The 23845-nt window shown below is 48.8% G+C and overlaps 1 protein-coding gene across 4 annotated transcripts in view; it reads left to right on the forward strand.

Annotated features, from left to right (window-relative positions):
* The first annotated feature begins 3880 nt into the window (after nt 1-3880).
* The window catches only part of LOC119104850 (2-aminomuconic semialdehyde dehydrogenase), a 47679-nt gene continuing 27714 nt past the window's right edge, over nt 3881-23845 (forward strand). Inside the window, exons 1-3 of one of the 4 annotated variants that reach the window (XM_037228576.1) lie at nt 12730-12785; nt 12946-13024; nt 17937-18116. In XM_037228576.1, coding sequence (XP_037084471.1) covers nt 17953-18116 — 164 coding nt within the window. In that variant the 5' untranslated portion in view covers nt 12730-12785; nt 12946-13024; nt 17937-17952. The other 3 variants (XM_037228577.1, XM_037228574.1, XM_037228575.1) reach the window with 3 other exon arrangements.

Here is a 23845-nt window from a genome sequence, read left to right on the forward strand (position 1 = left end):
AGTTGATAAGTATGACCTCATAATAGGTTAAGCGTGACAAGCGCCAGAGTGAGTTGCCGTCTATAGTTGCCGATTTTTGTTACAAAAGCACATAGCCGTAGCGAAATGGTCAAAGAAGCCCAACGAAAAATACATTTTTTATCTGCACACGGGAAATGTAAGCCAACTTTTACACCATTCATGGTTTTGTTGTGTTGTTTCAATATTGCACGTTTAACTATTGCCACGTCAAACAACAGAATGCTCATTAAGGGCAATCAATATTTTTTTGTCATCAGATTCAACAATTATGAAAACATAAAAGAAGTTGCCCTAGAAACGACTATGAAAGATGTCTCTACTAAGTTTCAAACGATCATTTGTAACAGTGACTGAGTCATGGCTTCAAATGCATTGCAGCGCCTGCTGCCTGTGCCCAAATAAGTCCGGGCTGCGGCGGCGGGCGGCGGGGCTCAGGTCTGCTGCGGCGGCGCGGCGACGGGGCAGCGGAAGCCGTTCACTTTCACGTGGGCACCGACGGCGGCGTAGCTAGCGGCGCGTTGTGGGGTAGGGTTGAGGGTACGGTCGAGGGGTATCAGGCTACGCAATCAGTAGCGGTCAACCGTCGAAACCAACGCCAAAATCGATCCAACCGCTTATTCATCACAGAGGGCATCCATTTGGTCTTATTATTAGACGGTTTATGACCAAGTAACAGCTTTTACTCACGTGTCTGATGCCCATAATTGCGGTTCAGTTCTCCCAATTCGGGTTATATGGTTGAATCATGACGGATATGAATAAACCATAAGAGAGAGCGAGAGAGAGAGAGAGAGAGAGAGAGAGAGAGAGAGAGAGAGAGAGAGAAGAGAGAGAGAGAAGAGAGAGAGAGAGAGAGAGAGAGAGAGAGAGAGAGAGAGAGAGAGAAGAGAGAGAGAGAGAGAGAGAGAGAGAGAGAGAGAGAGAGAGAGAGAGAGAAGAGAGAGAGAGAGAGAGAGAGAGAGAGAGAGAGAGAGAGGAGAGAGAGAGAGAGAGAGATGTATATGTATATGTATATGTACATATATTATATAATATATATATATATATTATATTATATATATGTCTCTCTCTCTCTCTCTCTCTCTCTCTCTCTCTCTCTCTCTCTCTCTCTCTCTCTCTCTCTCTCTCTCTCTCTCTCTCTCTCTCTCTCTCTCTCTCTCTCTCTCTCTCTCTCTCTCTCTCTCTCTCTCTTGGAATATTTTATCAGAATCCTTTCTTTTATGCATGTTCGATTAAGAATGACTGCTAGCTTAGCATTGACGAGCTTTTTGACGCATCATTCTAGTTTTCGGCTTTTTGACGTGGCATTATCGCTTAGATTAAATATGTTTCGCACAAAATTGCTCATACATTCGTCGCTCTTTACATTCTCACGTTTCGATATTCTATCTCATCATCGGAGAAGACTGAATGACACAAGCAATACGTTTTGGGTTTTGAAGGATAGAAAATGTGCATTACTATTGGAAAAAACGTTTTTTTGGTACGAAGAACGTAACTGAAGGACGGCTAATTGAAATAAGAAAGAATCCTATTTCCACTTTGATACATATGAAATAACTCATAATGGGAATATTTCAGACGCGAACATATTGCCACAATCACATCAATAGTGCTCACCGCCCACCACGTAATACTTCAAGGGTTGTACAAGAATTTGTTTGTGTGTTTAGGGCTGGAGAGAGTTTGTTAATTAATATACTTTCCCAAATTTGGAGACGGCTTCTGTCATTGCACGTCCGTAAAATGTAAATGTTGTCGGTTAGTAGTGTCAATGTCCTGTCGTGTTCGTGTCGCGTGTGGTCCAGAGGTGTCCAGAGGTGTCGGTCCAGAGGTGCCCCGTCACGTGAGTGCGTTGTCAGGCGCCGTGAGAGTGTCGTGGTCCAGGGGTGTCCCGTCACGTGAGTGCATTGTCAGGCGCCGTGAGAGTGTCGTCCTGGTCGCACCAATGTAGTGTGTGGAACACGAAATTTGCAGCCATCGATATTGCATAAGAACTGATACACCACATTAGTGCATTTTAGTTGTTTGGGTTGTCCGGCCTGTTTCTCATAAGACAGTTAGATATTGTCGGGTCTGTTTCTCATAAGACAGTTAGATATTGTATTATCGCGCTAACAAATTACGAGGTCTATTTTGTGGTCGTTCTTGCCTTTTGCATGTCGAGAGATGATTTCCCGTGAGATTTTTCGTCTTGTTTGTGGCCAGACGCCATTTTATTTTGATAATACAGTTTGACGGTTGGTTGGTGGTCTTGTCTTGGTTTACCATCAAAGTGTCTTATCGAATGTCGTTGTATGTCGTTTTCGACGTCAGAATTTGAAAAAGGGTTGTTCACCAATATCTGTCTGATTCTTACCAGCTCTGAATGCAGTCCTGTTCAATCAGAGTAGTGTTTGAATGGGCATCTAATCCTTATAACGCTAATTTTGTAGCGTCAAGGACATTCGCTGTCGGCATTTAAACACCGTCCATTGTCCGTCTGCTTTCGGTGTTCAGTCGCTTTAAATCGCTCTCCTTGTCCACCAAGAGTCACGTTAAGAGGGGTATTATGTTTTATACACTTAGTTCTTCTGTGAATTTTAAATCAGACCGCTCTTCAAAGATGTTTTTGAGACGTCGTAGTTGGCCAATGTCCCTAACTTTCACAAGGATCTCGTCAACATAGTGACAGTAAATGTCCGGTCTTATATCATCGTTTTGTAGTGTATCGGCTTCTATATGTCCCATGAAGAAATTAGTAAATAGAGGTCCTGGAGGTGATTCCATCGCAACACCCTCAATTTGGCAACACATTCGTCCATCAGGCCCGCGGAAAGGAACTTCAAACGTACCGGCTTTTAATAATTGTTCAAGAAGGCGCTTTGATGTTTTCATAGGGGGATTTTGGGATGATTTTAAACACGGGCAAGGATGATGGATATGGTTCTTTCAATGGGCGCGTTTGTAAATGTATTTTCAACATCCAGAGGGACTAAAAGACCCTTAGGTTGACGAGATCGCACTATATCAATAAACTCATCCGTTAACGGCAAGCTGTAGGGCATGGGAAGATATGGGGACAGAAGGCCATTAAGACGTTTTGCAATTCATGGGTGAAGGGACCTGTGAAATTATTAGACGAAGGGGATTGCCCTTTTTGTAAGTTTGTACAGACCCATGAGCAAAACCAGGCGCAAATTCATCCGTTGTCTTGGAAAAGTGTATGCCACCAACAGCGGCATTGGCATCAGTGATGGCAGGATATTGACACGACAATTACTGATAGACAACACTGACATTTTTCGGACTTGCAATGACAGAAGACGCCTTCAAATTTGGGGAAGTATGTTCATTAACCAATTCTCTCCAGCCCAAAACAGACAAACCAATTCTTGTACAACCGTTGAACTATTATGTGGTAGGTGGTGAGCACTATTGGTGCAATTGTGGCAACATGTTTGTGTATTTGTCATGTTCCCACTATGAGTTTATTTTATACGTATCATAGTGAAAATAGCATTCTCTCTTACCCCAATTAGCCGCGCTTCACTTATGTTCTCCGTACCAAAAGATGCTTCCGACAGCAGTGCACAATTTTTATCCTTTAAAACTCAAAACTTATTTCTTGTGTCATTCAGTCTTCTCCAACGATGAGATAGGGTCCCGAAACGTAAGAACGTAAAGAGCGACGACTAAATGAGTAATTTTGCGTGAACCGTCTTTAATCTAAACGGTAATGCCAAGTCAGAAGCCCGACTAGAACGATACGTCAAAAAGCTCACCAATGTTGAGGCAGCAGTAATTTTTTATCAAACAAATATATATATATATATATATAATATACATGTTTGATCAAAGGTAAGTGCTGCCTCAACACCCTTAGCTCTTATTTGCACGGCACGTGACCTTGGCTCTAGACCTGGCACGGTGTGCGTAGCATGGCATACCTTGCTATGAAGCATATTTGATCATGGCGCAGTGATATCACACCATAAGACATGCTCCTAACTGAAATGTGCTGTTGGAGTGGTCAGTTATTTCAGATTAGCATGTTAAATTTAAGTTCGTTGCATGGCCTATGACCGCACGTCACACCAATATTGATTGCAATCTGATTTTTTCGTCCCAACCGTCCTTGGGATAGGAGGGATGTCAAACCTACCCGTTCCGGTCATTGGTGGGCCTTTGAGGAACCCCGCCCGTACCGGGTTAAAGGGAATGCTTCGTAGTTAAAGATCTTGGAGAAAATATCAGATTGATGACATGAGCTCACTTATAACTATTGTTTTACTTTGAAGTGGAAAATACTGCTCCAGACAACACGATTTCTCTGCTTATTAAGTGTTTCTCAATACACCATGTTTTGTTGCGTCATTGTGTCCTGCACATCATTGATTGAGAGCCAGTTATTTGAGATTATTTAATTTGATTTGATTGATATGCCAAGCTGATCCCAAAATAGTCTCCCCGAAATAGTCTGCACATCTTCGCGGGCGCGTAGCTCAGAAACTAGAGAAGTCTAGCTCTTAAGAAGGGCAGGGTTGTGAACTCCACCGAATGACTTTCAGGATGACTATTTGAGTTAAAATCCCCATACAAATTCGGGACACTGCCTTTAAAATTATACCATTAGTTAAAGTGAGTTTATTTCATCATGTCTCATGCCTCCTTCAATGTCTTCAAATGTGTGAGATTGACGGTGAGATCAAATTGCGGAAGCACTGTAACATGCGCACAGTTAAACGCCGGGTGTCTAGGTCTGGCTGCAGCCGCCCCAGAGCAGCCGCTGGCTCCGTCACTGGCTGGCCGCGTGCTGCGGCGCTGAGGCCGCTCCACTGCACTAGCACCGGCGCAGACTGACCTTGGCTGCATGGCTGGCTGCTGCAGCAGTGAACAACGGTCAGATAGCAACGGATAGTGTCAAACTGCCCGCGCTGCAGGCTCCGACTGTCGGAAGGTCGTTGCATGGCTGTGCAGAGATTGTCCAACAGGTTTTCCATATTTTTTTCGAGAACAAGGCTAGGAATGTGGCACGAACGCGGAGTGGCCCCGTCCGTGCAAAACAACTGAGACATTGTACGGACATTGCGTGGCTTGGAAACATGGCGCTTTTGCTGCTCAGCTGACAGCATCGCGATGCGATCGCCTCAAGTAGTAGTAGCATAGTGATACTGCAGGATATGAAGCAGGATACGAATATTGCAGGGACAGCATTCTGCAGACACCCTGTCACCGGAGGAGCGTACGTCCGGCAAAACGAATCATACCATTTAGGTGAGGAAGATATACCGCAACATTCTACTTGTCTAACTTCGAAAGCTTGCCCAATGGGCTCAAACGCGTGAAGTCTACCTTTTTTTTAGTTTGGTTCATGGAGATTTACCGCATATTCTTCCCATGTATTTTGTATTTTTATTCACCAATATGCATTTTCCTACCTTAGGCTAACACCATTTTCCGCAGTATTACTGTGCTTATATCGAAAACTTGTCAGTGCCCTCAGTCCCATAACAAACAGCCCATTCAGCTCAAAAGAGCCATAACGAACCAAAAATGGTATTGAAGTGGGCATCTCGTTCCTAGGCTGCCGATTAAAACGGAATCTTCTACAGCTATGCATTTACTTCAGCGTAGCCGTCTGCTCGACTTAGATCTGAACCGGGCTACGCTACGCATTATGTAAACGGCGAATTTCTGGCGCCAGAAGCCGCGCCCATGCTCAACACGCGCTCGGATGGGGTCAAATTGCCGCCCCCCCCCCCCCGAACGTTTTTCCAGAATAGTTTCAGAACAGCGCAGCGTAGCCACGCCCAATTTTGCATAGCTGTAGACAATTAAATAGCGGATCGTTCGTTATCAATAATTTAGATGCACCCTGTAAGGTCGCTGACCTATGGCAGGTCAAAGTCAGGTCATGGTTTCAGCGCAGGCAATTTCTAGGGAATCCTTCAGTCTGATACAACAACGGAGCGTTAGACAAAGCCAAACATAACTGAGATGCTCTCTTCGATAATACAGCAGTCGAATGCACAAATTAAATTGACCTAAGGTCAGATATGAAGGTCACATCAAAGTCAAAATGAATCTGTTTTGTTTCTCGCCGACTTGCTGTATGGGATAGTTTCTGGTGCTCATTTCAAGTTTGTTGATAGCAGGAACCGCATTATACATCTTCCATGGACTTCTTAGAGGTCAGAATAGGCCATTGATCTAAAATGACATAGGTCAACATTTTGTTTTAGGAGCATACTGCCCAGCGTAATCTTTGTCGCCTAGCCAAACGCAAAACTCAAAGCAATATTGTATGATTTTGGTCACCTTGACCTTCAAAAGGTTAAGCAAGGTCACTAAACTGAAATGAGAATGTTACCTTTTGCATAGAAACGGTAATCTACGTCCTGGGGGCACGTTGTACACCAACCTGGAACGTGACCTTGTTTGACCTTTTTGGACCCGAATGTCATGACCCAGGAATCTGAAACTTTGACCTAAGTCAGTTCACGTACAGGTCAGTACACCCTGTAAATTTGGTGTCTAATTTTCTTAGTTCTCGAGATCTCAGGCGGGTCAAACTGACCGCCCCACCCGAACGAAGGCTATCTAGCCGGCCACCCGGGCGCATGTTCAGCAGGACAGCAATATGGTGATCACGGCGAGGTGGTATGCATCTTAATTTAACCGCAAATCATACTTATAGCTGTTTGTTTTCAGCAGTCCTCGGATAGATGTCGAATGATACTACATATTGATCGTCTATATAAGAGAGGCTAGTTTGGCTTTGAACGCCAGGAACTGGCGGGTGCGGCCGCCTGCGTTACATCAGCGCCGGGGCTGATGGCTACGCTGTTGCATACGCTGATGTGTACATCAGTGTGCATCAGTGCCGGGGCTGATGAATACGCTGCTGTATACGCTGATGTGTACATCAGTGTGCATCAGTGCCGGGGCTGATGTATACGCTGCTGTATACGCTGATGTGTACATCAGTGTGTATCAGCGCCAGGACTGATGAGTACGCGGATGTATACGCCGATGTGTACATCAGTGTGCATCAGCGCCGGGACTGATGGCTACGCTGCTGTATACGCTGATGTGCACATCAGTATCATTAGTGCTGGGGCTAATGTGATACTACTTGTGTACGGTTTAGTCGTCACTATTGTGCAAGTCAATTTATTGCTGCCATGGCTTAGAAAGTAGCTGAAGAGATAAAGATAATTCTTGAAGAGGAACTGAACTGTGGACTGCTTGGTCATCCGCTAACAGAGATGGTTGCTGACTTCTGTGTCTGGTGCCCTACCCGTGCTCCAAATTCTACCAAAACGTCCGGTGCCCAGGTATGCGGGATATACTTATTGCACCGCAGTTAGTCAGCCTTATTTTGCTGGCCGACGACATCGATCAGAATGATCATTCCTGATGGCATTATGCTTGCTATGCAGACATTTTTACATGCACGGACACAGACACAGATAGACAGACACTGACATGCATTCCCGAACGATTAGGTTGTTTCTCTCCATTACAAATGTGTCGCCAGTCAAGTTTATTAACTTTCAACATTTCTTTCTTTATTTCTTGCATATAACACCTCTGCTTTTGCGATAATGATGAATACGGCGGGTCGGGGGACCGATACAGTACTGAGCGACACGCCAAGGCAAATGCTGCCAACCCATGGATCACGTGGTATTCAAGGCCAAAGAAAATATGATCATCGAGTTTTTCACCTGTGGCGTACGTGGGCACGATTTCTGGTACCGCCGGATTTCGTTTGCTCTCAAAGTTTTGCACTCAGTGCAAGTTTCAAACACAAACCATGTGTTGTGCTGCGTAATGCAGGAAGTTGGACAGTGACACGAGTAATTACAGAAATAAAACTTGAAATCGAATCACGTAAAAATAGCGCCATAACCGAGCATGTGAATGCAAGTTGAAAATATACAATGCTACTGAGCGTTAATATTCTTCCCGGCCCTCAATCGCACATGGCCTATGGGGTGGCAGCATTCAAATGATGTTGCTACAGCGTCGTGCACGCCTAAATGACCTTGAAATAGTCTGTACATGTTTGCGGCCATGTAGCTCAGAAACTATAGCGTTTTAGGTCTTAAGAAGGGCAATGCTGTGAACTGCACCGAAATTATCCTCAATATGGCTATTTCAGCTCAAGATCCCATACAAATTTGGAACACTCCCGTTTAAAGTATATCATTAGTTACAAGTGAGATTATTTCATTAATATGATACTTGCCTCAATATTTTGAAATGTGGAACATTTCCTTTGGTTACGCTGCAACATTGAGCTTATGTCATATGATCTTGTACGCTCACATTCTGGCAACGACCCCAGCATGTGCTCACGGACACATCCTGGCAACGACCCCAGCATGTGCTCACTGACACATTCCATGGTCATGGCGCTGGTGCACGTTCATTCGCATCCGACTGTCCACGACAGCGCACTGTGGGGTCGTGTCAAATGTCCACGACAGCACACTGTGTGGTCGTGCCGGGTGTTCACGACAGCGCACTGTGGGGTCGTGCCGAGTGTCCACGACAGCACACTGTGAGGTCGTGCCGAGTGCCCACGACAGCGCACTGTGAGGTCGCGCCGAGTGTCCACGACAGCGCACTGTGAGGTCGCGCCGAGTGTCCACGACAGCGCACTGTGAGGTCGTGCCGAGTGTCCATGACAGCGCACTGTAGGGTCGTGCCGGGTGTTCACGACAGCGCACTGTGAGGTCGCGCCGAGTGTCCACGACAGCGCACTGTGAGGTCGTGCCGGGTGTCCACGACAGCGCACTGTAGGGTCGTGCCGGGTGTTCACGACAGCGCACTGTGAGGTCGCGCCGAGTGTCCATGACAGCGCACTGTGAGGTCGTGCCGAGTGTCCACGACAGCGCACTGTGAGGTCGTGCCGAGTGTCCACGACAGCGCACTGTGAGGTCGTGCCGAGTTGTCCACGACAGCGCACTGTGAGGTCGCGCCGAGTGTCCACGACAGCGCACTGTGAGGTCGCGCCGAGTGTCCACGACAGCGCACTGTGAGGTCGTGCCGAGTGTCCACGACAGCGCACTGTGAGGTCGCGCCGAGTGTCCACGACAGCGCACTGTGAGGTCGTGCCGAGTGTCCACGACAGCGCACTGTGAGGTCGCGCCGAGTGTCCACGACAGCGCACTGTGAGGTCGCGCCGAGTGTCCACGACAGCGCACTGTGAGGTCGTGCCGAGTGTCCACGACAGCGCACTGTAGGGTCGTGCCGGGTGTTCACGACAGCGCACTGTGAGGTCGCGCCGAGTGTCCACGACAGCGCACTGTGAGGTCGTGCCGAGTGTCCACGACAGCGCACTGTAGGGTCGTGCCGGGTGTTCACGACAGCGCACTGTGAGGTCGTGCCGGGTGTTCACGACAGTGCACTGTGAGGTCGCGCCGAGTGTCCACGACAGCGCACTGTGAGGTCGCGCCGAGTGTCCACGACAGCGCACTGTGGACCCACGGCAGCGCACTGTGAGGTCGCGCCGAGTGTCCACGACAGCGCACTGTGGGCCTACGACAGCGTACTGTAGGGTCGTGCCGGGTGTTCACGACAGCGCACTGTGAGGTCGCGCCGAGTGCCCACGACAGCGCACTGTGAGGTCGTGCCGAGTGTCCATGACAGCGCACTGTGGGGTCGTGCCAAGCACGGTTATGGCAAACAGCGGATGTCTGGCAATCCCTGTGGTGGCGTCTTGCGGTGGGCCTGGCTGTGGGCACCGCGGGACCCAGCGGCAATGGTGAGGTGATAGCGGCGGGAAAGGGAGGTCAAATTCCGAAGACCACGTCGGTTTTCTCAGAAACCAAGGTTGAAGAGAGAACAGTCAAGTCAGCCGACATCAAGCGGAGAAGATGCGAGGTGCTGTCCGGCACACCGGGCTGTGCTTGCTCCTTCCGCAGAGTACTATGCGAGACACCAGGCCGTACTCCCTTCACAGAGTGCTGTCCGACACACCGGGCCGTGCTGCTTCCACAGAGTGCTATGCGAGACACAGGCCGTACTCCCTCCATACAGTGCACGCTCTCACGCTCTGAAGCTCTGAGCCTCGTGAAACAGATGAGGGATCAGGCGTGATGAGTGCAGTAGGATCTGCGAACGTAGCGCGCCCGGACCCACCGATGAATGCTCGATCATTCGAAGATCTCGGGCCATGGTGCACAGATCTGGCCGAGTCTCGGGCCACGGTGCACAGATCCGGCAGAGTCTCGGGCCACGGTGCACAGATCTGGCCGAGTCTCGGGCCACGGTGCACAGATCTGGCCGAGTCTCGGGCCACGGTGCACAGATCTGGCCGAGTCTCGGGCCACGGTGCACAGATCTGGCCGAGTCTCGGGCCACGGTGCACAGATCTGGCCGAGTCTCGGGCCACGGTGCACAGATCTGGCAGAGTCTCGGGCCACGGTGCACAGATCCGGCAGAGTCTCGGGCCACGGTGCACAAATCTGGCCGAGTCTCGGGCCACGGTGCACAAATCTGGCCGAGTCTCGGGCCACGGCGTGCAGATCTGGCCGAGCCTCGGGCCACGGCGTGCAGATCGGGCCGAGTCGTCAGCCACAGATACCCTGCTAGAGTTGCGTCCTCTCTTCAGAAGCCGGTGGAAGTGAAGCTGAGTGTCCAATGTTAACACGATCTGCTGCAGTGCATTAAATACTATGTAGCCAGGTGGAATCGCCTGGCCGGAGAAATTGTCGCCATTCCGTCACACCGCTTGCAGTACATTGAGTTATTTGGTCGAGTTTGGTTGCCCGAATGGAGAGCAGGAATGTGTCGTTATGCTGTCTAGATGGTGCTTTGAATGAGAAGTTAACCCGGGATCTCTGCTAAACTTCATGGTTTCATTTTCCCTTTTCTTCTGAGTACCAATGAATCAACACGTTAACATTTATCTGCTCCCCATTGTGCCACCGAAAGGCGCCCACCCACCCGAGAACAGTTCTACGCCACGTGCATTTGTTTTCACCCTTTGCTGCCCGATGTTAGTCCATTTGGCTCACACACCGCAATCAGTGTCCATTGTGCATTGAATAAATCAGAGTGCTTGCAGATGGACGCGTGGACCTTCGTCTGAGTTGCGGAATTTGGCGTGGGCCGTCGTCTGAATCGTGGAATGAGGCATGGACCATCGTATGAGTTGCGGAATGAGGCGTAGACGGTCGTCTGAGTTGTTGCGGAATGAGGCGTGGACCATCGTCTGAGTTGTTATAGCGTAACGCTTGACCAGGGTTGCGTAATGCGTTGAGTTGCATCTCTCCATGAACAACGTGAGCCCGGGTGTTATAAGGTAACCATACCGCCCTGAAACAGACGGCCCATGCGCAATTGAAGATTGCAGGCAAACGTCTGGAAATGGAGGAACTGACGGCGGCATTTGAACTTCCGACTCCTCTGCGCGCGCCGCTCAAAGTATCACCGTGCCAGAGGGGCGGTCTTCTTCCAGTGCGCCCGCGACGCGCTCCACACACCCCATCCCAACTCCCACTCTGATTCAAGGTCGGATGGGGTAATATAGGCCTGCCGTCCCTGAAAATTGGCACTGCGCCCTCCCTCAGCTGCCGATAGTGTTCTGCGGTTAATGCGTCTGCGTTAGCTGCTGCGCGTCTGGGAAACGAGAGGTGCGGGGGTTCAATTCCCTGCGGTGCTCGCACTCCTCGCAGGGGCGAGATGAGACCGACACCACGTATCCTCAACAGCCAACTGCGTTGTATATCCCCGATGTGAACGCCCCCCCCCCCCCCCCCCCCTCCCCTCCCGCTCCGTTCCCCGCTAGTGCACCTGTTCGTGTGAAAGTTTGTTAGTTTTCCGGAGGACTGTCGACTTGATTCGAAAACAGACGTTGAAAAGGAAGAGTCTCTATTAGCCAGAGTTGCAAAATGAAGGTAAGAAACGCGTTGGAAGGGCGGCGTAGCACACTCCGAAGTCGTCGTGAACGCTGACGCGGCCCAAGTCGATCCGCGCCGTGGGAGCCTGTGCGTGGACTGATCGGCACGGATCGTGCGCCCCTGCCCGCGTGTCCCATAAACCCACGTGGCCCACATATGGGCTCCAGATGGTGACGACCAATCGGCTTAGGGGCCGCCCATACCATCACGGGTGCGCCGCCGCGGCACAGGCAGCGAAGGCCCGTTTGCTCCGTAATACCAGCGGACTGCAGCGGTCGAGATGTGTTAGCAGCCTTTAAAGTTCGCGAGCGTTGGGCGCACCCCTTTCTGCAACTCAGGTGAGGGTGAATCAGAACGAACTGATGGATCTATTGGGTACGGCGTCTGCAATTTTTTGCGAACAGAAAACAGCAACCTAGCGGACTTCAGCACACATACATCACAAAATACACCCGTCGTCTTTGTTTACAAACTTAAGAGAGGCCAGGCCCGCTGGATTTTGACCTCAGAGACACCTAGTGTCGCGTTGAGGAACTAACGGCAGACCCGTGCCCAGCAGGTGACCGAAAGGGGGGAGGCTGATCCCGATGGCATGATATGAACCTGTGCTCGGCATAGTCGTTGCTGGAATGTACATTGCAGACGACCTACGGGCAAAATCGCCACTGATAAGGCTTTTTCAGCTGAGTTCGTAAACACCGAGCGCACGTGCGCGTTTACGAGCTGGCTCCGCTTGGCAACAGACTTCTGTTCCGACGGTCTCGTGGTTCACGCACACGTGTGTCTGGTAGTCTGAAGTCTTATGCGCGTCCACAGCGTGGGGAGACAAGAGCTTGTCTGCGGATCAGGCAAGCAGATCACTGTAAGGTATGTGCTGTCCACACGCGTTGACACATTTTTGGTAGACTGGAGTGAAATGAAGTGTGGAGCGTATGAAGCGCGAGCGCAGTATCGTGCCACGTGTTGTGAATGACTCCGCGCCGAAGCGACTGCGGATGGGCACCGCTAAACACAACACCCTCTTCAGATTTGACCAGGACAAGGTTGTGAGGTATTTGTGCGGCACAAGCACGATTCTGCCAGCTGTAGAGTCCTTCGGCGTGCCGGTAAGTAGCTGGAAGCTGATTAAAATACGCGATATCGTCACCAGCCATACTTTTCAAGTTGCTCAAGCCATGGGCGTAGGAACAGGGAGGCCAGGGGGGCAGCAATGTTAACTGGCGCCCCACTTTTCAGATTGGTATTGCATTTAGGTTACTTTTGCTCCGCATTAAGCATGCATGCCGATTTACCTAGTTCGCCGGCCATCTCCCTTAAGACGCGTCATCTTTTTCGTTTGCTCATTGACCACCACTTAGTGCTACAGCCGCAAGGCCAAAGTCGCACGGTCTGGAGACTGCAACGCCGGGCGTCGAGGCTGTTATTGCTGTGACTCGCGAGCACGCATATTCAACACCATGTTACGTAGTTTTCTTATCAGTAATCAGCTCTGATAGGAGCTTGAGCATTATAAGACGAACATGGGCTGGCCATGTTAATACAAACTATGAACCCCATTTCATCCGCAATCTACAGTCAAGGAGAACTCAATATCTCTGAAGAACACAGAAAAACATGGAACTGGAGTCTGTGTGAAAACTATCGGACTGCCTGCGGTGATCAGGGATGTTGTTGCGTCAATGAGGGTCCCTGTGCTGATCCGGGACTGACTGCGCGATTCAGAAGGCTTCTCGTGTCAGGGATTGGAACAGTGTGATATGACGTATTCTTCTAATGAGCTCCAGTTTAAAACATCTTAACACCTTGCATGTAAATGCCTTCCCTTTATTTTGTTCGGTCACCAAGGCACATCCTCGGCCAAATTGCCTGCCATTATATGTTAAACGTCACATGATATCCGGCCACTGTGTTGGTCACCTACATGCGCAAACTTGCTAAGTTTGGCGTTGAATTTAATATTTGACGTTGTCTCGGCGTAACTGACGCTTTTAACCCTCCAAAGTTGGCTAGATTTTTAACCCGTGACATCATTATGCAACATTTCGAACTCACCATCAACATAAGGTGAGCAGGTTGGTGGAAGAATAACCCATTGCCAAAAAGCGACAATTCTGCCCATGTTTGCAATGCAGGACATATACAGAAAGATAACAGCCACGAGCAATTGATGATTTACTTGCATATGTTGTGATATACCGGATGTAAAGCACATGCAAAATAGAAACATGACACGGGCATGACGTACGATGCCAGGTAATGGTATATTTACAAAATGGCGGATGCGGAGGAAGCAGGAATACTATCACAAGGGTCATAACAGTTGACAAGCCAGGCGTCGTGCTGTCCGCATCGAGACGCTCGGAGACGCACCAGGGCCTTTACGTCCAGGCCGACTGATAAGAGCACAGTGTAGTCGGGAAGGCGTCACCCGCATTTTACGCATGCCGACCAAACGTCCCAGAGACGCGCCAACCAGCTTCGAGAGGCATGCCGGCACGTCCAACATGATCAGCCCCCCTCCCCTTCCATCCAACCAGCGGAACAGTGAGGAGCTAGTTCGGTCGGCCCGAAACTGCCACTGCTGGTCAAATGGGTATACATTAATTAATCAGTGGCGGCACTTTTTCAGGAACTTTTAGCACTACCTAACTAAATTTTAGAACCCACTACAGCATCTTTTCAAAAGACATTTATTATCTCCGAAGGTGATCAAGCGTCATTTCCTAAATACATTTTAAACGGATGAAATAGCCTGCACGCATCCAAGCCTATAATCACCCATGCAACCGTCGATATTTTTGCTGCGTTTTGGATTATAGCATGCATGTCCGCAATAATAGCTCAGCACCATTGTAGCATGAGTAGCATGAGTGGGATGAGAGGGAACTGATGGGGAGGGGCTGTCGCAGTGAGATGATTAGCGTGCGTTAAGACCTGGTCGTCGCACACCCTGGGACAATGTGCGTCGTCAGCCACCTGTGCGATTGCACCGTGTATGTCAAGCTAACTGTCATGAGGAGTGAGCGACGCAGGCGTAGGAGTGGTAACAGTGATAAAGGGTATTGAATGTGTTGTGAATGTGAATGTTTGTGAAGACTGGATCAAATGTGTTGTTAATGTGGTATTAGTTTGATGTTAGTCGTGTTGTAACCGGATGTGGCATATTGCATTGGCTGTCCATGTGCTGGAAATGGGCCACAGCTCGCTGTTTCACTGTGAGTATAAAACTGAAATGTGTAATAATGTAATAAAAAATATGCTTCCATCTAGCTTAACGCTGTTCACTAACCAGCAGGGTCGTCGGTGTAGCTGTGAAACAGAGCTTTAAAGATTTCCACATTTTGTCCACATCCACATCCGTTTAACCGTGTTCCACTTCGGCACGTGGCCCATTGTCGAGAAAGGTCGTAAGGAAGTGCAACATGCACCGACGACCCAGATACCCAGAACTGTGACACGTGTTAAGGAAGTTACATCTGTTTTATATTTGGCCCGGCAGCAACAGGTAGAGCAATGTGCTTGTTGCAGTCTTGACTGGAAACTTTTGAGCATGGGAAACACATTTTCCTGGCGACTGTATGGGCTGTTGCGGTCTACTGCCACTGTTGAATAGGTTTGAAGATCCCTGACGATATAGGGGCTTTTAGTGACCAGACCACTGAAGCATGACTGGAATGCCTGTAGGTATGTTGCCAAGTCGCTACTTGCATGAGTGCTTTTTCAGTGTTAAGCTCGGACTGCGTCTTGTGCGATAAAATTGTATTTTAAAAAGTGTATGTCCGATGGATAAACGTTCTGTCATGCCTTTCGTGATGGCACCCAGCTCCCTTCCTGCCTTGTTGAGCCGTTTCATTTCTGTCAATCCCCTGCAAAGGCGAACGATGCATTCGCGAGTACAGTGTCGTTACTCTGGAACGTAACCTGAATCCATGTTACGATTTGTCCATGATGATGTCCAATCCATGACACGAACAACCATGGCTCGCATATACTATCTGAAATACTCGGGATTGCCGCCCCAGTGACATTACCCCTCCGCAGCCTGTAGGGGCTCGAGCTATCAGGGCATGCCATGTCAAATGTGTCGTAAGCTGCTCGTACACCAGCTTCCATTTTAGCATAGGCACTATGAAAGTACTCATAGTTGGTTTGATATCCGCCAATGTGGCTAGATCTAACAGTCAGGCCCACAGATGATAAGCCTCTTCCCTGGCAGTATCCCAGAGGCAAAACCGCTGTTGATAAAATGCAATGACGCTGGTTTAAGAACCACTGAATAGATCTCGGCGAAATCAAGCGTAGTGTCACCGCGACCACACGCGCCGCTGATGATCATCAATACCATGGCGTGATGATCATCAATACCATGGCATGATGATCATCAATACCATGGCGTGGTGATCATCTATACCATGGCGTGATGATAATCGATACCATGGCGTGATGGTCATAGATACCATGGCGGTTTTCGTTCTTATACATTAACGTGTCGCGGACAGAGGATCCGGCGTGCCACTACCGCCGGCGTAGTCTGTCGGCGGTAGTGGCACGCCGTCAGTCTACCACTACCCTTGAACTTAAAAGCAATAATCGTTCTTCCCTTAAGCGTTAAGGCTCTTTACAGCCATGCACCCGAGGTGGGTTTAATTTGACCTGTTGTGAGATGGATGTTCTCCCTCCGGTCGTTAGCGCCGGCGCTAAGCCATACATCGAGTATTTCAACTGCAGACGCTGGAACTTTACCACATACCAACTGTTTGGATTTTTTCTGTCTTCCTTTCCACATGAGGTCACACTTATTTGAACTCAACGGTAAGCCGGAAACGTTAACACAATGCTGTTTTAAGCCACGAAAGTGCTCGGCCATACTAAGATCATTGACAAGAATTGCTGTCATCGAAATACTGGGAATTAACAGATGCCACATCATTGCATTATATTCCTCGAACATCATTGGCCGTTGGAATTTTTATGCCAAAATTTTGACACCGAGGGTGAAAATGGATGCAGAAGCTGGGCTCCCCTGCTGGAGACCTCTGAATGGCCAAAACCAAGCTGACCAAGCTGAGCTATGTTCATTGTAACGTACAGCTAATTTTGTACCACTATACAAAAGCTAAATGGATTTCTGTAACCGTTTCCAAGCCCGGCTTAAACCATCTTCATCCCAGATCGAAACGCGATCACACCAAAACCGTTGAAAAATACATTTATGAAATTGGATGATGCTGCATTAAAAAACTAGAACAGAAAAACAAAATTTAACAGAACCTGTAACAGAGCTGTTCATTGTCAATTGTCACAACAATAGAGTAAATGAAACTGTAATTGGTGATACTGATTAAGTTGCGGTAAGTAGATAAGGCCATATTATGTATGCAACTTATGCTAGCTCACCGCTATCGCAAGAACTGCAATCTAATGTTAACGTGCTCACATCTGATTCCATTGCTGACCGTATGGCCGGTACTGGCTATGGGAAATGAAATTCCTTACCTGTGAATGCACTTGGCTGGTACCGGGAAAGTGCAGACTGCCAAAGATCAAATTAGGTGCAGTCTTGTCCACGCTGCATGTTGTATGGCTCATGGGTCTGGGTCATATGTGCCAGGAAGAATATGCCAGCCTGGTAGCTAAGACTTAGGAGGGCTGGTCGGTGACAGGCCACAGGAAACGACAGTCGGCGCCGGTTTACCGCACTGAATTTGGTAGGCTCAAACTACATACCTGCTACTGGGTTATTCACATATATATATATATATATATATATATATATATATATATATATATATATATACAACTGAATCAGATCTGTGATTGGCGGGCTGTGTGAGTCATGAGTCAAATGACCCAACGCAAGCCATGAGTCTGAACTGAGTCGATAAAAAAATGGAAAGGTTATGAGTCGTGAGCTGATTCGGATCCACAAATCTAAGTCAGCACTGACTTGATAAAAAAATTGAGTCGAACATAGGTGTGCTGCTCTCGCTGCCCCTGACCAGCTTGGTTCCGTTCCAGCGGCTCCAGCGGCGCCATGACGCTCCACCTGCAGAACTACATCGGCGGCCGGTTCGTGACCGTGCCGGCTCGGCTGGACAGCTACGACCCCAGCACGGCTCAAGTGGGCCTCACTGTGCCGGACAGCGGCCAGCCGGAAGTGGACGAGGCTGTGGCCGCCGCAGCCGCGGCCTTCACCAGGTGAATTCTGGCCGGCCGGGCGGGATCGGCCCATCCCCGTCGGCAGGGGGGGGGGGGGGAGGAAGGGGCGTCTCCTCGGTCCGTGTCTGTTTGCCAACATACTGGAGAGATCGCGTCCAACAAAGACATTCTTGGTGTTGGTTTCTTTAGAACGAACGACGTGTAAATATAGCATATAGGAGAAGAAGATGTATTGGAGGGTAGAAACATGAAAACAAAATTCGCTCCCCAGAAGTAATGTGTGTCAAACCCAGTGATTTTTTTTTTTGGGGGGGGGGGTCTCTCACCTGCAGGGCCCTTTGTCAACCCTGTCGCCCTTTCCCACGATTGGCTGCGCCTACCTAGGTACTGGGGTGGTTGAGCTGTTCACCTGGCAGACCAGGGGTATGGGGGTTCGATTCCCCGCGGTGCTTGCTATTCGTGCCAGGGTGAGAGGCGGGCGACGTCACATAGCCTCAGCAACTGAATGCGTTGAAAAAATACAATGATAACAGCGTTTGGAAGGCATGACTAGCGAACACGCACTCCTGTTGGCTGCCGCTGCTGTAAACGCTGCGACAAGAGTCTGTCGCCAAGACAGGGCGACGGGGCTCGCTGTGTCACCGGGTTTGGATCGGCATCTCTAACGATGTTTTGCAAAAGGGTGCTGAAAGCGGGCTCTACAAGCATAATTAGCATAATTAGCTGCAATAACCAGCCATTGGTCAGAGCCGTATCTAGCTTGGTGATAGGCGCTTGTCACTGATGTTTCTGATCACATCAATGATGCGAATCAGGACGAGTACCGCAACTTTTTCACGTGTAACTCAAACACGTTTTGACAGGTTGAATTTCATTAGTGTGGGTCGGGTCATCTGAGTAAAGTGTAACGAATATTCATCGCAGTCTCTGGCGATTGTCTTGGGGTAGGCAGTTACGGAAGGATTTTCCGTGGGGTATTTATGGCGACCCAGTGCAATAGCACACAATTTTAAAGAAGGTGGGGACCGGAATCGTCGGAATCGGAGGTGTGCTTGATTCTGATAGTAAAAGAAGGGCGTCGTGCGACTCCGCTGAGCCGAGTTTATGAAACTGCATTCTACGTCAGGTGCGATCGAGCCGTGCAGGCTCTGATGAGCTGCATGGCGGTTAGTCCTTGCACGCTCTCATGAGCTGCATGGCGGTTAGTCCTTGCACGATCTCATGGGCTGCATAGCGGTTAGTCATTGCACCACGTGATAAACGCCAGCGGTTTTAACTTCGCAAGATGCCTTCATGGAACACGTGAATCACCCGCCATTTCTGGCGGTTGCAAGGCCGCCACCTTTCAGGCTGCATGAGTCACGGTATAGCTGTGTGTCGAACACAGCGGTGCCGGAGCGTCGTGCACGGTTAATGTAGCAGGCTCCGCGGGGCGTCGAGGGCGCTGAGTATGACCTCAATGGTATGGTCAAGGCCACGAAAAATACAGATGTCAGGCTGTTTATATCTGGCGTTCCACACACAACGGCCGTCAACTGGCCCTCAGTCCATATTGTGCAAGGTGCAATAACGCAGTCAAATATGACACATTGAGGATAATTTTCACTACATCTAGAAATTGTGTTGTCTGCAACAGTTTTGTCCACTTGGAATATATACCAATGATCAAAGGTGAGCTCATTTCGTCCTATCTGATGCTTGCTTCAATTTGCTCAATTGTGGAGCATTTCCTTTAAGCTGTTTTCGGATGTCTGCCGCACTTGGGGCATCTCCTCTCTCGCGTCCACTCGGTGTCTAACCGATCTCCCACCACAGCGCGATGTCTCCGTTGTCTAACCGATCTCCCACCACAGCGCGATGCCTACGTTGTCTAGCCGATCTCCCACCACAGCGCGATGCCTACGTTGTCTAGCCGATCTCCCACCACAGCGCGATGCCTACGTTGTCTAACCGATCTCCCACCACAGCGCGATGCCTACGTTGTCTAACCGATCTCCCACCACAGCGCGATGTCTCCGTTGGGTGAGCTTTGAGTTCCCCGTTTGAGGACCGGATTCGACCCCTGGCGGGAAACGCGATCTCACGGGTGGTTTAAGTGTACTTTTTGTCGCCGACCAAATTTCTAGAGCCAAAGTTGTCGCCAGCAAGGTCATGTGCTGCCATATGACAAAGTCCATGCCCAGTAGTGTCATCAGTAATTACCGAAAGCCTCTTTCATTACTGCAGTTTGCGATATCATGCACACAACCCAAATGCTCAATTATACCCTATTCTTCAGCAAATGTCAGGGTGTGTGCCGCTGCTAAGAAAGCAGGTGTACTTGCCCTAGACTAATGAGATAGCCCAATCACAACAGGAGTTTTCTTCCACCCTCGGAACTTGCCGGGGCCTCACGTCTAAACTCGATCTACGGCTGGTTTTGCTTTCCTCGACTGCAAAAAAAAACGACAGTGAAGGGCCCCGATAATCAGGGAATCAATATATATGGCAGAGTTCGAACCGGTGGCAGGCAGTACTGGGGATGGCGCCCAATATGCAGGCCTCCTCGAGGCCATGCCCCCTTACGAAAATCACGTGTGCGCTTCGAGCCTCATCTTAACCGTCATCAAACTAACCACCACACCTGAGGCGCGCCCCAAGCCTGGCGCGATATGCGTTGCCTGGTGGGCGCCTTTCGCCGTGCCCCAAGAAGAAAATTGTATTAACATTTGTTAAAAGTTTTACGTCAGGCCGCTAGTTCTTTCAGAACAATATAGCCACCCGGACAGGAGGGAAAGGGGGGGGGGGGGCGATGCTACGCCCCCCCCCCCTCCTTACGGATTTCCGAGGATGCTAGTCCGACATATTGTGCGGTCTCCCTCAGATCTTTGATAGTCCCAGGGGCACCCGTTGGGCGTGTGTTAACACCAGAGACATGTCCCTCGCAATTCTGGTTTCGGAGTGCCGGTGTTTTTGCGAGCATTGCAAGACAGTCCAAGGGCAGCAGAGGCGGTGGGCGGCAAGTGACAAGGTTGCGGACAGCGCGCGGCGGGCTGGCACTGTGACATCAACGAAGCCCTACGTTATAAATATAGGCTCGAAAAATAAATCTACGCGCCATGGTACCCATAATCAACAAGAAATACGCATCTTTATGTCCAATGTCTCTACGCTGCATGGTTTCGTACATACAGACATACAAAGCTGAAATATAATGATTTTGAGGAAAATTTGACCTTGGATTTGGTCTAGTGGGGTCAGTTAACAGAAGAAGAGTTCTTACCAATCGCAAGATCTTGTCAATGACAGTTCCTTGCTTTTTTCTCGCGTGTCTCTACCTTTCTTAGGTTGCAAACGGCATGTCGCCACCCCTCCCCCTCCTATCAGTCCACGTCATGAAAACCCGGCGAAGCATGGTAAGGTTAAGATTGTCAGCCACCATTCCTTTTTATTTATCGTTATACGCTGTATATGCTGATGAAGTATACGCTGGTGCATACGCTGGTGTTATATACGCTGGTGTAGAACTCTGCATTTCAAAAAATGGAAACATCTGGCAAAGCAGAATGACACGCTTCGTTGCTCACATCCAAACATTACTAGAAATGTAGTCAGCCAACCAAAATCGCTCTTTGCTTGGTAAGTAGCATGCAAATCTAAGTTTTCCTGTGATACTTGTCGCGTATAATGCAGGAGTATTAATTCGAATAAACATTTCGGGCCCCATCTAACTTCCATGTCGGGTTGGGCTCCTTCAATGCTGATTCTTCCTCCCCAAACACTTTTAGCGGGAAGATAGCTGCAATTATGGGACAAACTAACTCAAACACAAAACCATCTCCTCTAGGTTTGTTTCATTGATCATGACCCATGGGCTGCTATCTCCCCCCCCCCCCAATATGTATAAGAATTGACACTCCTGTCATTATGCCACACCACACAACCAATAATTATTTTTTATCATTGTAGGCTGCATATTACGTAGGCTACCTGACCTCACAACCAGCATTTAATGCATACAGCGATTACGCTAAGGATTCCATCCGGACAATTTTGAAATCCATGTTCGCTAAAACAGCAATAAAATACACCATATTTGCATCCATGCAAGTGCCTTGCTCACAAATGCAAGGAAACTTTGCATATGAATGAACACTGCAGAACAAATCATTTCCAGAGATTTTCTCTTAGTGTAGGGTTGCTATCATCAGAAATAGCCAACATTGTCCTCAAAGACAACCAAATGTCCATCTTTCACTGAACTCATAGGACAGTTGGACCACAATACCACAAGACCTCCTATAACTCACATTTGCAGTAAAGGTCTTGGTTAAGGGGGAGAAGCAATGGAAGTTGTCCCCCCCCCCTAATTGCCTACGTTTGCCGCACCACCTCACTCCTCACTTTCAATTGCGTCCCATTGGCTATATAATTGGCTATCATATAGATTTCGAGCAAGCAAGATAATGTTGGCAAAAGGGTAAAGTGTGAATAATTGTGTAAATGCTGACAAAACATCGATCAAATAATTGTATTTCAAGCAGGGGCATATATTTTTGAAAAATGGTTGGAGGGAGCAGTGGCAAATGCTGCAATCTACCCCACAATATGGATGTCTCCCAGATTGGCACACTTTTTCACAAACTTAGGAGGGAATGGAGCTCTGAACTGGATAGGAAACTAGGTACACCTCGGATTTGTAGGTATATGTGACTGGTTACTATTCGCAATCAAGGCAAGAGCAAGCATGGCATGAATTGACACTTCAGAACCATTATCATATCCTGCCACTCCCTTTGATAAGGAATGCCATCAGACTTCAACATCGAACTCACGGTTCACTTCAAAGGGAGGAGGGCTGGTCGCTTGTGACTGCTGCAGTGAGTCAACAGCCTTTTCTGTCTTGAGCAGGCGGTTTGGACAATCACAGGTCAATCTCTATCTCGAATCGGATCATCTCGCCCACTTCCCCTGAACTGTCAATCGCTAGGGAGAGGTGCTAAATCCCGGCACCGCCAACAAAGTACACAGGACCCAAAAAATGAATCCTAGGCAGGCATTCATGACACTGGAATGCGAATGCCGCTTGCAGAGTCGCAGTACATTGAAAGTCACCACCCATCTCATATCAGTCGCATCGCAATAATTGAAACATGGCTTTGCGGCCGGATGAATCCACATATCTAGATCTTTTCGGCATTTTATATTGTCTAGATTGAGACACTGAGAGTCGGCTGGTAAAAGCAGCGAATCGGTCGACCGGCCGTGCCATAAGAAATATACTGATTTGTCGTCGACCTGTCACCAATGCGAGCGACCATCTAAAATTATATGATAATGCTGTCATCGGGATGGGACGAAACGTATAAAAAAACATGGTATCATCGGTAGAGGTAAAGAGCCTCTACGAAAAGGATTGCTTGTGTTGTGTGATGAAATGTGTTACCATGGAAGCATAATATCTCTGTTTGGAGACCTTATTTTAGTTCTGCAGAGAAAACGGTATCCTTTCGTCTTGGCTGTTTCTGAAATTTTCTGCCAAAAGCATTTTTGGCACAAAGCTTGTTGTGAATATATTTTTATGATGATGTATAAATGAAAACATACACTTTTGTCGCCGACCTGATACATCAAGTCGAAAGATATTGACACCCCTGCGCGACCAATAGGTGCTGGCACGTCCCCCGTTCGCATCGACGCAAAGTGAAAGGAATGCACGGCGACGTGCTGCGCTTGTTTGCGATCATTGATCAAACTGTCTCCGCGTTCTGCCTGTCTCACACGACTGA

This window comes from Pollicipes pollicipes, unplaced genomic scaffold, assembly GCF_011947565.3.
Source record: "Pollicipes pollicipes isolate AB1234 unplaced genomic scaffold, Ppol_2.1 Scaffold_6052;HRSCAF=7182_pilon_pilon_pilon, whole genome shotgun sequence".
Taxonomy (NCBI): domain Eukaryota; kingdom Metazoa; phylum Arthropoda; class Thecostraca; order Pollicipedomorpha; family Pollicipedidae; genus Pollicipes; species Pollicipes pollicipes.